Genomic DNA, 16,821 nt, shown 5'->3' on the forward strand with positions numbered 1-16,821 from the left:
CGGATATTTTTGAATAAACTATACATTTTTCATTTTCTTTACTCTTAATAATCATTGTTATTGCGTCATTATAAAGAGAGAAAGAGAGAGAGAGAGAAAGAGAGCGCGCGCGAAAGAGATAGTACGATACTATGGGTAGAATAAACGAAAAAAAAAGAAACGTAATTGTAGGCAGACGAGAACCATGGCGGCGGTTGCTTTCGCGAAATTGTACTTTTGCTGTGTTGTACGCTTTTCTGACCGAGAATTCAAGCGTTGAAGAAGAAACATTACAGAAATTGAGTAAAAATAAACAATGGTAAGAATGACATATTTTGTTTGAGTTGACGTTAGATCGTAATTGTACATTTCGCAGGTTCACCGTTGCGACGATCAACATAACCTATATTTGTATAGTACACTATATTTTTATAGAACATAATAGTATCGTGTGATGTTATCATTGTTATCATTGTTGTTAATTATTTGTTTTTTCTTCATATTTTGATAGAGTAACGTTGGTGGTACGAGTAATGATTCGGATGACGGTGGAGATGATCAAGAAGCATCTTCTTTTTTAAAGGATCAAAATGTTGAAGATGCATTAACATCATTCAGAGAGCAGTGGCAACGTGAACTGGAAATATCACCGAAACGAGATATATCTAAAACACATTCTACTCGGTCTGTCAGTACAGAAGTATCTAAGGATGATTCACAATCTATTGAAAACAAAGTATGTAGAATACGTGCTTAATGTGATGATGATATTTTTCAGCTTGAAAGTCAAACTGTATCATTTTTTTTTAGGCAAAGAATTTGTTCCTTAAAGGTGTAGAACACGAACAAAGCGGGAAGTTGTATGAAGCAATTCAATTTTATAAGCGTGCCGTACAATTAGTCCCTGACATTGAATTTCGTTTGTATGAATCAACAAAAATAAAATCACGAGAAAGATTTGAATCGGATGATAATCTTGGAAGTATTGATAATGATACACATAATGCGGATGACAATGACAAAGACGAAGAAGAAGATGCTGAAGATGAAAGCGATCTATCTGTTAAACTATCGAGAATTGTCAACCGCAATCAATGTGTTTGCTTTCGAAAATTTGAACAAAGTGTGGGTGTTTCGTTTACAAACATTAAAATTTTATTAATGAAATCTAGTATAGTATATAATCTAGATTTTGATATTTTTTCTTTCAGACAACACATATATCTGCTTTACCAATGGAAATAATACTTTACATTTTGCGATGGGTCGTTTCTTCAGAACTTGATTTGAGATCACTTGAAATGTTCTCTAGAGTATGCCGCGGATTTTATATATCTGCAAGAGACCCAGAAATATGGAGACTTGCTTGTATCAAGTAAATAAGAAATATAGAAGTTCTATTTTTATGTAATATTATAACATGATCTTTTGTTTTATTGTTTTTTGTTAATTTTTAGGGTATGGGGTGTAAATTGTGGAACTTATGAACCAAAATATCAATCATGGAGGGACATGTACGTACAACGGCCTAGATTAAGATATAATGGATGTTACATCAGTAAAACAAGTTACATTCGCCATGGAGAAAACAGTTTTCAAGATCAATTTTATAAACATTGGCATTTGGTTGAATACTTCAGGTACCTGAGGTAAATTGACAGTGAGTTATTGATGATCTTTATGAGTTATTATTGAATATTTTCCACATTTAATATTCGTTTCAATACATAGATTTTTTCCCGAAGGAAGAGTCCTTATGCTGACATCTACAGATGAAGCACAAACCTCTGTTAATAGTTTAAAAAATCGTATCCCACGAAATTCTTCAGTATTGATAGGACACTACAGATTATGCGATAATTTCGTTACATTGGTACTCAAAAGACAGGATACTAAAGGAAATAATAATACGTGTCGTAGAAGGAGACAAAGAGAGACAGTACATGATAGCGGAGAACAAACATTTCATGTTGTACGTTTTTTTTTTTTTCCATATCTTATGCAATATGTTTCTTGGTAATGGAAATTGTTAATAAGAAAAATAACATTTTCTTTCAGGAGTTTGAAATTCAAAATCACCATAGAAGGATTAATTCACAACTATCATGGCTAAGATATAATATATTTACTAGATATAGAAATGGGCAGGAACCATGCGTAAACACTATGAATCTTAGCGGACGATACCCACCATTCAGGTTTAGCAGAGTTAAGAGTTATACTCAGGAAAGTGAGGCCCCATTGCAGTGATAAAAATTGCTTGAGAATCAGATTTGGTAAGAAGAATATATTGATAAGAATTTAAACAACATAAGAATAACAAAAGATAAATTAAAAAATTACAAATTTCTTCTATACAAATGTTCATTAAAATATTATTATTTAAAATCTTTAAAAAGGAAAATGTGTCCTGTGACATATTGTCGCGTGATATAATTATTTTGTTACGTATATTCGGAACGTAAAGCTTGAGTTACAGAAAAGCAGTAGTAAGGCTATACAGATTGCTTATACTATCGATTAGCGATATTTTTAAAGTTCTATAATATTTGGATATTGTAGATGTAAAAATAATCTTTATCTTTATTAATTTTAATAGTGTTATTTTTCATTAAGTCTATATTTATATATCTATACATAACTTTTCATTGTGATTTATTATTGCTTTAAGCACTTATATGGTGCCTTATGTGCTTTTAAAAGTAGGTGCTTATATGTGAAATGTTGTATCATTTTAATTTCATCTCAAAATAATTACACGTACACGGTCTATTTCGCAAAATAGTTGTTAGAATTTAATTTTGATAGCGAACGCATGGTACGTTTATATGTATATATAATATTTATGATTCGAAATCTTTATATATCATGCGATCGCTAGAAATAATAATAAACTATAAGTGAACTAACTTGCAATATACTTTCAATCAAAGTACACGTAAAAAATAATTCATAAAAGTATTAATATATATCGATTAACTCTATATTACACGAAAGCTAATTATTTAATAGATGTCAAAACAGTTAAAAGATCTATTTATTGACTTGATCTACATCTACTATGTGACTATTAATATTGTTTTAAAATAAAATCATTAAAAAAGAATTCGAGTCGAAAAAGACTATAGTACTGTATATAATCGAGCGATGATGGAATTTAATGAACGTCCATATTTTTGAACAATTTTATTTCTCTAAATATCGGATTTGGTATAGTAAAGTGTAAGAATTTATAGAAATGAGAAATTGGAAACGTCTTTGGGGACATTGGTAGGTGATGATATCGATAATTACAACCATACAATAAACATATTTTTGATGTGCTTAGAATGCCTATTTTACTTAGAAAACATATCGTCTTAACAGACTCTTCCTTTTCTTATTAAATCCGCAATCCTGCTGCGTGATTCGACTTCGAAGTCATATATTAACATGAATTTGGATACTCATGTAATATGTATGTATATATATATATATATATACACACACGCGCATATATATATATATGTATTTATATTACATAAAGCTACCATATTCACTATCGATACCGAAACAATATATATTATATATTGCATAATATATATAGTATACATATATCTTTGTACTTGCACTTGTACTTCGAACATCCTGAACATACCATCCATATTATCAGATAGCTTTACGATTAGCTTCTGTCTAGATACATTGCTTTTGAACCATGTATGTATCGATCTCGAAACATTTCAGCATTCTTAGCTTCTTATGCAATTGCATTGAACAATTTACCAACTGTATCTTATCACAGACTATCGCAAAATGACGTTATTACGAATCGATCACAATTCTTCATTTATCATCGAAGAAGCATTTGTTTCATTACACGTGGATTGATCAGCCATCCAAGTTAGATCCTCGATAGTAGCGGTATGCATGGAACAAACTGCTAGAACGACCAACACGTGCATCAGATTGTGAGAATTCAATATGAAATCTAATTTTCCTGGCATCCATTTTTCAGGAATACGAAGAGCACCGACAATCGCACCTATTACAGCTATTAAATCCTAAAGTACACAAAAATATTCAGATATTTCTTTTGTAAACGAAAATCGATGTTCTTTTTTTTTTTTAAACGAATAATTGAAAAATATAGAGATACCTGTAAGACGATATGAGTTAAAGCTTTGGGCGAACCACCACCGATACCGAAACACCTCATGGTCATTATGAACATTCTCATTAAGAAAGGAGGTGCGAAACATAGTCTCCTTTCCCACGGAGATTTCGCGTGCATTGCCTACAAATGTGTCCCGATAAATACATATAAATTTTCTGGTGCGTCTTACATTTACACATTTAATAACGCAGTATATATATATATATATATATATATATATATCACCTTTAGAAGACCCCATATACTGAGAAAGCAGTAAATAAAAATACAGCAGTACCAGTGATTATCAGGCAAACAATGAACCGACGCTGCCATCATCGGAATAGCTCCTGAAATAAAAGAAATATTTATTATAAACTTTTTAATTAATTGAGAAGAAAGATCGAACAAATTGGTTCGAAATTGTAAGTCTTCTGACGTGACAAGAATTACCGAAACTTTGACATAGCCAAATACCGATCATATCGAGTCTTAATAACGATCTATAAAAGGCTTCGTCATAATTAACGTTCATGAAAACATGATAAATAAAGGATCCGATCCATGGACTAACTGCCCCTATCAAGTGACACCAAGATAATATTGCTCCGAGTATTCCTTGCGTGTGCCATGGAAGCCAACGAGGTATGGTCCACAACATGTATAAGATTGCGAAACCTATAAGATAAAAAAAATTCAAAATTTTGTTTTCTTATTTATTATAATAGAAGAAATAGCTTAATAATTTCCCTTTTCCAAAAATTTTTTGATTATGGAAAACAAATTTCGACCTATTAAAATCCAATGTTTAATGCATATGTGTATATATTCATTAATAGCGATTGATTTTCATCGTATTTTTTCACGTAATTTCACGTAATTTTCATCTAATAGCGTTTACTTTTCTTCTATTTAAAAAAAGTAATACTCAGTAGTATTTATAATTTTTCATATTAATTTAATATACATTATTCTTAATAGCTGTCGCATCGATTGATCGTCACCCTGCATTGCGTCCTTGAAAAAAGAACGACTGCTTATACGGAAGTCCCGTCTAGCGCACCTTGACCTTAACCCTGTCTTTACATTTTATCCAATTATATAAATCTAAGGGATATCCTATAACCCGAATGGTAAGATGGTAAACCTTTTTTTTTAATTGCTTTAAACGAAAATCGATTAGATGTTACTACGTCATTGAATACTTTTTTTCTCCCTAAAGTTGATTATTAATTTTACATGTATGTAATTTTTTTTTTTTTTTTTTTTTTTTATCAAACTTGAACTTTTTCGATTTATAGAACGTTTCGATTATATAGACGTTTTATCGAACATGTGGCCTTTGCTATCGTAATTAATTTTTAATTGATACACTTATCTCTACGGTTTTATCTATTATTTTAGTTATATATTTACGTCACTTATCGGCGTCTTCCTTAAATATCGATCGAATTCAAATTTTATAATATATACTCATTTATCAGAGATATTAAGTGGTACGACAAGATCTAATTATTATTTTAGATCGTATGCTTAGCTCGAGTAAATCGTTTACATGCTGTATTTTAGACATGAAAAAATCTATAAATCAATATATGATACATATAGGACAAAATCAATGTAGCTTGGTTACCAAGCATGTATGTAATTGATTCCTTGGGATCATATTCACGGTTATTTCCTCGATGCAACCACTTATTCTGTACGTTATAATAATTTTTTTTTTGTAGCGATAAATAAATGAAGTCAAGCATATAAGAAGAATTCGTTTCTCAAGTATGAAATAAAAGTTTCTTTGAGAATTAATAAAACGTCAGAGCTTGATAGATTTGAACGCTTACCATGCGTCATGATGTTGACGGTCTCATTGTGGATATAAAAGAGACTACCGATACATTGACGGACGGTCATGAGAGGCCTGTAACCAGTACGTATGTGCGGATTAAATTGGAGATGTCTCGGCATGTCGACCCATCTTCGAAGGAAAAGATTTTCTGACGAGTTTCGTTCTTTCCTCTCGCCGTTTGCGGTGTACATCCTAACGTCATTGACGTCTCGCGAAGTGGTCCCTTCCGTTTTGATGATTCGACTGATATTAAATTGTTGCTGCGGAGGGACGTTGGCCTCCGTGGCATCGCACAATAATAATTTGTTCTTTTGACGTGACGTTGTGCGAAAAGATTGATCGTGATAGTCAGCTGGGAAGATGATGATTGTTTGTGAAAGAACGCGTGGAGAACACGAGACTGCGCGATAGAAGGTTCGGAGAGAACTCCCAAAAAGAAACGTCCTCTCTCTACTGTAGCTGACTTTGTCACTGCATCGTTAGCGTCGATCAGAGTCGATCAGCCAATCTCTCCTCCACCTCCTTCACTTCAACCACCACCACCATTACCACCTCCACCAGTAGTCGTCGTCGTCGTCGTTGTCGCGTTCTCCTCCTCTCTTCACTTCTCTCCACTCCTCTCTTCCACTTTAACAACCCCTTTTCCTCCAACACACGGATACTCCCGCCATCAGAGTTTCTGCTTCTGCGGCGGTCCTCCAACGGCATTCGCGCGTTGCCGGGACAACCAAATCCATCGATCGTCTTTCTGACGCACGAAGGGTAACTCGATTTCAGAGCGACTCTAAGATCTTCCAAATCGTGATCTAGCTTGAAATATAATTAACAAGAGATATAGATTTTTACCCATGCTATCTTATGGATTTTAGATAGAAATACATGAAGTTATTCCATTATAATCGATCGATAGATCGTTTTACGTATTTGTTTTTTACTATTGATAATTTCAAATTTACCGCCGATAATATTTAGCACGATAGCATGAGGATATATTAATATTTTCAATGGAACGACTTGTAGTTTCTTATCAACTCATCCTCCTAATGTCAACTTATACGTTTGTGTTATGTTCTATCAAAAGTAGAGAATTAATCGTCAAGTATATAGATACACGAAGATTAAAGATTTTTGCTGCAACGTCATGATTCCTTCTCTAACGTGGGTGTGCTGCAAAAATATGGTTCAAATTTGTTCGCCCTCTCTTATACTCGCTGAAGGTCACATCTACCTAGGGTTGGTTGTGTCATCGCGCATGCGCCAAAACGATGAGACATACCGCAAGCATCTACCACGCTCGGTGAGTCCTAGATAAGCGATTAAGATGGGCGCGCGATCCGCGCCACGAATCTTTCTCTATCTTACATCGAAGAGCCTTTCAAATTTTTCCCGATCGTCATCCTTTCGAACGAAGAATATTCGAAGTTTGTTGTCTTTCAGGGAACAGGTGAGTTGAACGTTCCTCTTACGAATCTTCCATTTTGAATGCTTTACATTTTCTTCCATGAGCTTTTCCCTCGTTAGAGCTTTCTGCAATCGAGTCAGTGGCGCATCGAACGGTACTCGTGACAGAACGATATTCCTGTAAGTTTTATATGTTAATTAATAGACAAAATGAACATTTGAAATTTTATGATTTTCTTTCTATTTCTTTTTCTTTTTTTTTTTTTTTATCGACAAATTTTCTATCAAGTTTATTAATGAATTCGATTTCAGAATTTTCTTTTTTTAATCTGTGCATATTGGATTATTTCAATCTTGGGTTTATTTCATGACCTCGTTATTACGAATGCGGTCTAATTATTAATCCGCCGATCGAGTAACTCGCGTGAGCCGCATCGTGATTGGCGCAGGTCCAGTTGTGTCACGTGGAACAGACGTAAGAGTTATGTTTTTACATTGGTCTATCGACTTTTGCTATTCCACGCTGAAATTAATTGTATTTTCATCGCTTTTTAATTAAAAGCAATTTATTTTTTTTTTATATTTTATTATATATTTATAACAAAAAAAAAAAAAAGAAAAAGAAATGTTAACATTCGTGTTATACGTACATGACTAATTTATCACACAGACATAAATATGAATCATTCCAAGTGTCACAAGTTTTCTCTTCTTTGAAAGCTTAAAGATAGAAAGAAGGGCAATGGTTATAAGAGTATAACACACAATTTGAATAGTTTCCAAATTACGAACGATCGATCGATTTGCAGTAGTTAATTTCTTTTTCTTTCATATATACTATTTTTTTTTCATGCGAACTTTTTTTAATGCAATTTTAAATTCGATCGATTTTGCAACAATATGGAACAATTGGAATATGTTTCAGAAAAGGTGCACTATCTTATGGCCTGATCTATCGAGATCAATTTCCATGGCGACGACTCGACGATTTATCTTCGATCATTCTGAATTTTTCACTTTGAACGAGGTAAAACCTACGATAAAAAGCGATAGAATATTTAGCGACTGTGTGATTTGTTTGTCTTTTTATCCTAACGTTCTTATGATCGATAAAAACTTATCTTTTTTTCTATTCTTCTTCTTATTATTGCCATTATTATCATTATCATTATTATTATTATTATTATTGTTATTATTATTATTATTATTATCATCATTATTATTATTATTATTTATTAATTCATTTTGTAGGTTTCCCCCCTTATATAATACTTTTGCTATGTCCGGTACAAGATCAAGAAATACTGTCATAAAAACACTACGTGAGTTTTATTCTAAGCAACTATTTTTTTTTTTTTTCCTTAACTTAGTTGCTTCAATCAAAATGCGTTATAGACATATTTTAGGATCAACAAAATATAACATATCATGATATTTTATTAACGTGATTCTTGATCGAAACAGTTATATTTAATGAAAGGAATAAAAAAGAAAAAATAGAAAAATGGGTCGTCATTTATGACGTGCAAACGTCGAACCGCTAAAATATTGAAATATTTATCGATAAAGATGCCGGTAGTCTATGTACAAATATCGTTTGCGCGTTGGTGGTGCCACCTATGATAACGCGGCCAGATCATCAACTCGCTATTCGTAGCTCAAGTGTTTACACTTTGTAGGTTGTGCTTACGCGATTAATTTAATGTGTATACGAGAAATTCAGCGTGAATATGTTATGGAATCTATTAAATCTGATTCGATGCGGACTCGCAGATATTCTTAGAAGCCTAATCTGGACGCAGGTGTGTTTAAATTCATTCAAAATTTTTAATATTATTATTATGCTTATTAATAATAATTTATTTTAATCTTTATTAATCTTACGAGAATTCGTAAAAGAAATTGGGGTTATCGATTATGTTTATAATTTCTTACGTGTGAGAGATAAATTATATCTTCATTTTCGTCGATTGGAGGTTAGAATTTTTACGCCGATATAATCCACTCAACGTGCACAGTGCTCTTGATTCATTAATATTCCGTTTAATTGATCATTCTTTCTAATTGATCGTGAAATTAAGATGCCCGTAATTTTTCGTACAATTATACGTCTCATTTTTACATTTAATTTATTTTATTGGATTTAAATTTCGAGATGCGCGAATACTTTCGATATACACATATTTCGATTCTCATCTCGAACGTTGCTCAAGTCGTACATATGTAAAATAGAATACATCTCTCCTATGACGAATCACGTGTGCACATATACATCGTCTGTATCTATCATTTTTGTTCTTCGTGACTAAGTATCGTGATATTTTCATGAATGATCATAATCATATCGATTTAATCGAACATAGAGAAAATGAAACGTTAGTAAATGTAATTTATTTTTGTAAACATATTGTGCCGTTAGAAAGATAAAGTTGATTAGATAATATTCCTTGTATTTTTGATAAACATCCATTTTCTATAAAGCTCAGACACGAGTTAAGTAAAGATCCTCCTTGAATTTACTAAAGCTCGGTGATTTGAGGATAGATCGGGTACATTCGTGCGCCTTCGGCTAGATTCGTCAGCGGTCGGAATCACGACCATAAACGAATATAACCGAGCAGCGCTCACCAATCGCATCGATCCGACGTCCACGTCGTTGTCACACTAAAGTGTCGTACGTTTGCACGTCGTCGTGCTCTTGGATATCGTGTTTTCGAGCTCGATTTTGGGGACCAAGCGAGCACATTTCCTTTCTCCAACGTAAGTAATTATATTCATAATGATATCGTAACGCGTCGAGTTTATTTTGGACGATATTAAGTTCTATAAATGCCCGAAACAAACTCGACGCGTATGCTTTGCGTATTCGCTTTTGTACCTGATGCTTTCCTTCACAACTCCAAGATGGCCGCCATTTCATGAACATTCCCTTATGGCGTACACTTTGCGGACTATTGCGCTTTTTATGCACGAACTTTTACAGCTTTTTCACATCTTTCACGAACGATGCACGCCTTTGGCCGTACATCGTCATCACGATATTCGTTCTTTACCAAGCAAATGGACGACGAGAAGTTAAATAGTTATGAGAAGTTGAAATCGCTCGGTTAGCATCGATTTTTATATATTTGTCCCAGCATGCCCACGCGTGCCAATTTCTCTCTCATTGTCATTCCATTTTTCTCAAGATTTTCATCATAGATGATGCACGTATCATGCTGTCGTTTTTGAACGTTCCTATATATACGCGTTTTCGTCAGTACTTGCGAGCAAGATGGTTTTGGCGGGGTTTTATAGACGTCTTTTTCATAACGTTATAATTTCGTATATTGCGTCGCGTATTTGTAGGTTCACGCGTTTATCTTGATAACGAGTAATGTAGTTGTACAAAAGGAATACTATGATTTTTTATCCTTCGCAGACAAAAAATATTTTTTTTTTCTTTTATATCTTTCGGAGTGGGCTGATCTCTTTTGTAGATCTTTATTATACTTTTACGATGCGAATGCCCACGTTTTACAGAATTTTTTGAGCCGATGTCCTCAACGTTGTCGAAAAACAGTCTCGTACCACAAGCATCATCTTCACGCTCCTGGATTTCGTCCGTCTTCGATTTCATTTGGGACCAAGTAAGCCTGTTTCGGATTCCGAATGTAAGTACAAGGAGTCTGGCTTCAGTAAGGCAAATCTGGTCCTAGTCCTCTTTTTTTCTTGAAAACTTTCAAGAGTATCTCTGTAAATATAGAGCGTATTCTCATATTTGTCAGCTCTCTTGCCGATTTTGCTTCTCTTCTATCATTAGTTTTTAGAAAACTCCATTGATAATTTTTCATGGAAATTCTCCCGCAACGAACGGTCTTGCTCCTTTTCAAAATTATAGGCCTCCATTGTTTATTGCGTATACATCATAGAAACTCATATTCATTGCATGTATTTACATGTTTTAAGATTAATTACAATTGTTAAGTTTTTCTATATTAACTGTCGTATGAGTCATTGGTCGAGGTGATATTAATTATTAGCATTGTTAATATACAGTAAAATAACAATCATGGAAAAGGAAAGATCATCGTATTTATTTAGTTTTATAGAAATTTTTTTATATATCCTGCATTTTTCCTAAGTAGAGATAACTTTTATATGCTTTAAGGTTTCCTGTTAGTTGAATAAATCCATGTTGTTGCTTTCGGTAATTCATATTTTCGAAGAAAAGTATAATTATTCCCATAATGCTGTTTTCATAAACATAGTCATTAAACTTCTAACCTCTCAAGGTTAAGAAAATTGTTGACTTCATCTCGTCTATCTGACAAAAGTTTAATATTATTTTAAGAAGTCGATGTATTATCGAACACAATTATTAATTATATTTAAAAATACAGTCTGTTAATATACCAATTTTCTGAATTATGAACTTATACCTTTATATTTTTAAGATAATATACATGCCAAGAATTTTTATAAAGCTTCTATATAACAATTCTATATATTATATATTATCAAAATTGGGACACTTTGTTACAGATGCCACGAAGCAGAAGACGTCATCGTTCACGCAGCCACTCTAGGACTCGTTCCCATTCAGCGGGTTCGCCTCAGTATGAACACAAACGTAGGCGTATTGATTATGATAGTCCACAAAGCAAGGGTACATATAGGTAAGTTTTATCATCCAGTACTGTTTCTGTAATCTTTTCCAATAAAAAGTTTATGATAGACGATCAAATATAAGAAAAGAAAAGAAAAAAGAAAAACAATTATACCATAATACGTTGTAAATACAAAATAATTATATCTATAGGAAAGTTATCTTTAAATTTTCGAAAATTACATAAGCTTGTCCAAAGAAAGATACAGAGGCTCATTTATTTCTTTCAAGGGCCATAGACGTAGTGCACTCAATTGAATCTATTAACTTATAAAGTGCTCGTGTGTAACGACTCGATAACTCTTTCGACTGAGAGTTGAAGAGAAAAAGAGAGGGAAGTAGTGGCGCTGTATCGAGGCCAATGCCGCGAGTCTGTATCCCCTCTCCAAGAATCTTTCTGATAGAGCGAGGAAAGAGGATAGAGATTCTCCATGAAGTTCTTATGGTTGTGTCAGTCGTGGTTGGTGCGTTAGTGCCTCTTCGTGAGTTTCACCGGAAGATCGGCCTTAGAAGGGAACCCTAAGCTAAGCAACGGTGTTCGCCACCACTATTCGTCTTTCGAATCGTTCACGAGCGTGTTCGAGATCCGAACAGTATCACGTATCGCATACGCGAGTGCATACACTTTTCGCTTCTAATCTCGTTTAAATAAAACGAGGTAGGAGGGTGAAAGAATAATTTTCATCGAGGAAGAGAATAGATATAAATATTAGCAATGAAAGACATATTTGTCCTCGGAAAAACGCGTTGGATCGCGAAGGGTTTTAAAATATCCTTCTTCGGAGTCCACTTGTATCTAGGAAAACCCGATACCAATAGGTTCGTTTTATACAATCGTATACTTTATCACGTTCGTTATCGAGTACTATTGCACGTGATCGTTCATTATTATTATTTTCTTCCCCCATTTTAATTTTCCCCTTTAACGAGTAGAAAAGTTTCATTCCAGCCGAGTTGTAGTTTCCATTTTGAATTTTGACAATAATAAATTTATTGTGTAGATTCTCTAGACACAGTAAATTTTGTCGATAAGCTTAAGATATACGAAGAGAAAAATTTACCATTTCGTTATCGCTCTTGATTTCATCGTATCAATGTTTTTCTCTTATATATACATATTTTGTGTATTTAACAACATACGTTGTATTATTGAACATCGCGTGTCAATTCGGTCGGTATAAATCGCCACGTAAAAGGTCTGTTTTTTTTCTTCCTCCTTCCTCCCTCTCTCTCTCTCTCTCTCTCTCTCTCTTTTTATCTTCCACGTCATTAAAAATAATGTTTCGTTAGAATGAGACAGAGGGAGGAGGGAATTCGACAGAGAAGTCAAGTTCGCGACGAATTAAAGTCTCTCCTCGGTTGTGTTGGCTCGTTTGCAATGCGGAAGAGAAACGTGTCGTCTATTCGTAAAAGACGAGTCAAACAAAACGTCGAAGAAATTTTCCGCGAGCTCCGCCACGAGCATGTCAAGAGTGTTGTCTGCAGAGAGAAGAGAATTTAATTGAAACGTCCTTAGAGAAGGTGCTTCTTCGATCGCGTGTCATTCGCAAACGGCTAGATCGTAGACAATTTTGCGACCGAGAACATAAAAAAAACTGTTTCCTTGTTTACGCAATGTTTTTCTTAAAGTTATTTAAATATCTCGACGTAAGGTTTTAATAGCTAAATGATTTCGATATATTTTTATTTATTTACTCAGTATTTTTATTAATCAACGATAGATATTTTATCAAATAAATGGTCAGTATATATGAATATTTTGATCAGTATTTATAATAAAATATTAATACGTAATATAAGTGATCGGCATATATATATATATATATATATATATAATTATGTATTCGTGTTGCATCTAGGTTTATTATAAATATTGACAAATTATTTTATTTGCAAATATTTTGATTAAAATACTAATAGCTTTTGCATTAATCGGTATGATACTGACCACTTATATTACGTACTGATATTTTATTATAAATACTGACATATATATTTTATTTAAATCATTGACTAAAAATATTTAAATATGCAGACCCAATAAATAACAGTTATATTTGGATAATATACGAGCTCGTATCATTATTTCTCCGAGTTTTAAATGTGCGTGAAAATATTCGTCTCTTATCTCTCTTCGTTCCTAATATAGAAAAAGATAAAGTAATTTATTATTTCTCATTTCCCGTTCTTTAGTTTTCGAAAATCTCCGATTATCAGTTCTAAGAATAGATTTCTTTTTCTTCTTTTTTTTTTTTTTTGTTGGTCCTTTAGCTTTTGATCTTCTTTCTTTTTCTTAAAGTGTATCGCTTTTTTATATACAAAACCTTTTCATTCGGATTGTATACCCTAAATTATATTTTAATTTTATGTATGTGTATATATATATATATATATATATATACGTATGTAAGTTTACATGTATTGTCCTCCTTACACGCTCATCCGAGGATCAGACGTTTGCGATTATATGCACCATTTAATCTTACCTACCCTGAACCATTTTTGCGGAAATTTTCTGTCTTTATAATTATCCACACATATATGTAAGTGTGTGTGTGCCCTATTTCAAGATATTTTGTGGGGGCGTCGAAGGAAGATTTTTTTTTCTTTTTTATTTATTTCTTTATTTATTTAAGGATATTACTAAACCTTGTAAATCGTTTTGGTGGGGAGGAAAAAAAGTTAACGTTTACGTAAATTCGTAGGATCATGTAATTGGTAAGTGGTCCATATGAATTTGCGTTCACTTTTACTTCGACTCTCTAGAAATAGAAATGTAGGTTGCTGTAAAATGGGCGTATAAAGAAGGTTATGTATATGTGTATATGTATATATTTAAAAAGACTATTCGCTATTCGAACTAGTGATTATGAAATTGGTCTAATCTCATTTGAAATAGATATTTAAAGGCATGTTTTATATCGCACGCTATTCTGAACATTTTTTTTAATTACATACAAGAATTATTTTTCCTAAGAATATATATATTTACTTTTTCTGTTTGTCATTTTATAGAAAAATAATTTTTTAATAATTCAAACTAAAATATTAAAATATTTGAAAAACGAACAATATATGACATAATTATATCGTTTTCATAATCATCCGTTCATTTATAAAAGCAAATCTAATTGCTATCGTTCGTCGGTCTGATAATAAAATTATGAACTTCTCGTTGATTAGAAATTAATTATCATTTCTAGTGGGATTCTTTTTACAATAGAGATGGGATATTGCAGATAGAATGATCCCGATCTAATTGGATATATTCCAATGTTTCACGAATATTACGAAAACATAAACAAAAACAATAGCAAATAGATCCAAAACTCAGACGAGCCAGATTTGAATTTTTTCTAAGTATTTTGAGATATACAAATGGTACTTTCAAGTATTATTACAAAATATTATTAAGTATGTATACTCGAATCCTAACCGAGTAGATTCGAATCTTTTATGAGCATAGTAACTTGCGGAAAAGATTCTCAAAATGTGTTTTACAGAATCTTGGGGTTCTACCAAAAAATTCAGGGGTTCCACGTTATAATCTAGCGGTCAAATTTTATATTATTCATATTAGGGACAAGTATGCATGACTCGCCTACATTTATATTTATAGAGCAGTGATTTTAAATCTATGGATCGCGTTAAATTTTTAATGGACCGCGAAATGCACACCTGCTATCTTACGTCAAAACGCGAAAAGTGATTAATTTAATGAGATCTTCAAAAAGTTTTCATAGAATATACTTGTTAGTTCGCCAGAATACCACAGTATCTTTATAATAATATAAAGTGACTCTAGTCTATTCGTGTTCTTAAAAATTTTATATTGTAAATAATTTGAACACCTGTTATAGCATTACGAAGAAAATTTATTGGGTTTCATGAAAAAGAATATTACTTGCAAAAAGTTCGAATCTTTGTAACATCGAACTACTTATAAGTAGGTTTTCGAAACCTACAGATACTCATTCTAGAATTAGAAACAACAAACAGTAAAGTAAAATCGAAACAATTCTATTTTTTATTAGATAGATAGTCTCTAGACAGATCTCAGTTATATTGACATTTAACTTGTCTAGAATTTTTATGATTTATGAGAAATAGTAATTTCCTGTAAAAGTGTAATTTGAAACGTGTGATTAAAAATATAAACTCATGTAGATTTTCACTGGATCGTTTAATTGTTAGGCAAATGATTTTGATAAGCTACGATTTGAAATGCACTCAAAACTAAGTGCTTTTTTCTGTTTTTCTTTCTCCTTTTTTTTTTTTTTTTTTTTTTTTCGTTACTTATCTCAAAAATTGAAAGATAATAATTTGGAGAAAGAATTTTGTGAAAAAATTTGATTTGCAAAGAGGTAAATTTGCTTCAAAAACGGGTGAATTTGATTTTGTAAAAAAATTGAATTTGCAGCGAAAAACTTATATTACCACATTCGTCTACTTTATCCTCCACCCCTCCATTAAACGATTACTGATTAATGTCACTGCCGAAAATTTCTGCTCTTACAAAAATGGAGTGGAATAAAATAGTAAAGAGAATGAAATAACAATAATTTTTTGATGTTAACTAGAGACCTACTTTTTCTATTTGATAAAATAGATACAAATAAATAGTAAATGTTACTTACCAATCAATAAAAATGAATCTTGTTATCTTTCGATAAAAATGAATCTTGTTACCAGTCCGATTTAGTTTTATGCTTCGATATATACCGGTTTTTCGAGACCGGTGATTTCCAGTTGACTAGAAATCTCGTTCGTTTAAGTTTGTATTTTATTTTTGTTGGGATTTTCTTTTTTTTT

At 32.4% G+C, this 16,821-nt stretch overlaps 2 protein-coding genes across 4 annotated transcripts; one reads left to right on the forward strand and one right to left on the reverse strand.

Moving 5' to 3' along the window:
• Positions 1-141: 141 nt before the first annotated feature.
• Positions 142-6,142, forward strand: LOC122627981 (F-box only protein 9). Of its 3 annotated transcripts, XR_006326955.1 has the most exons (9): positions 142-298; positions 491-715; positions 790-1,104; positions 1,191-1,354; positions 1,437-1,628; positions 1,711-1,951; positions 2,038-2,255; positions 5,096-5,247; positions 5,845-6,142. XR_006326955.1 is itself a non-coding variant. In XM_043809728.1 (8 exons), the coding sequence occupies exons 1-7, from the start codon at positions 296-298 to the stop codon at positions 2,227-2,229; spliced, it is 1,332 nt and encodes a 443-aa protein (XP_043665663.1). In that variant the 5' UTR covers positions 142-295; the 3' UTR covers positions 2,230-2,255; positions 5,845-6,142. The 3 variants fall into 3 exon arrangements, 2 of the variants coding, with proteins under 2 accessions (XP_043665663.1, XP_043665661.1); XM_043809728.1 differs by lacking the exon at positions 5,096-5,247; XM_043809726.1 differs by lacking the exons at positions 5,096-5,247; positions 5,845-6,142 and having other exon boundaries at positions 2,038-3,306.
• Positions 3,151-6,959, reverse strand: LOC122627982 (progestin and adipoQ receptor family member 4). Its single transcript, XM_043809729.1, has 5 exons — positions 5,956-6,959; positions 4,568-4,792; positions 4,361-4,464; positions 4,118-4,255; positions 3,151-4,022 (listed from the first exon to the last, which is right to left on the reverse strand). The coding sequence occupies exons 1-5, from the start codon at positions 6,149-6,151 to the stop codon at positions 3,795-3,797; spliced, it is 891 nt and encodes a 296-aa protein (XP_043665664.1). The 5' UTR covers positions 6,152-6,959; the 3' UTR covers positions 3,151-3,794.
• Positions 6,960-16,821: the final 9,862 nt, after the last annotated feature.

This window comes from Vespula pensylvanica, chromosome 3 (assembly GCF_014466175.1).
Source record: "Vespula pensylvanica isolate Volc-1 chromosome 3, ASM1446617v1, whole genome shotgun sequence".
NCBI lineage: Eukaryota > Metazoa > Arthropoda > Insecta > Hymenoptera > Vespidae > Vespula > Vespula pensylvanica.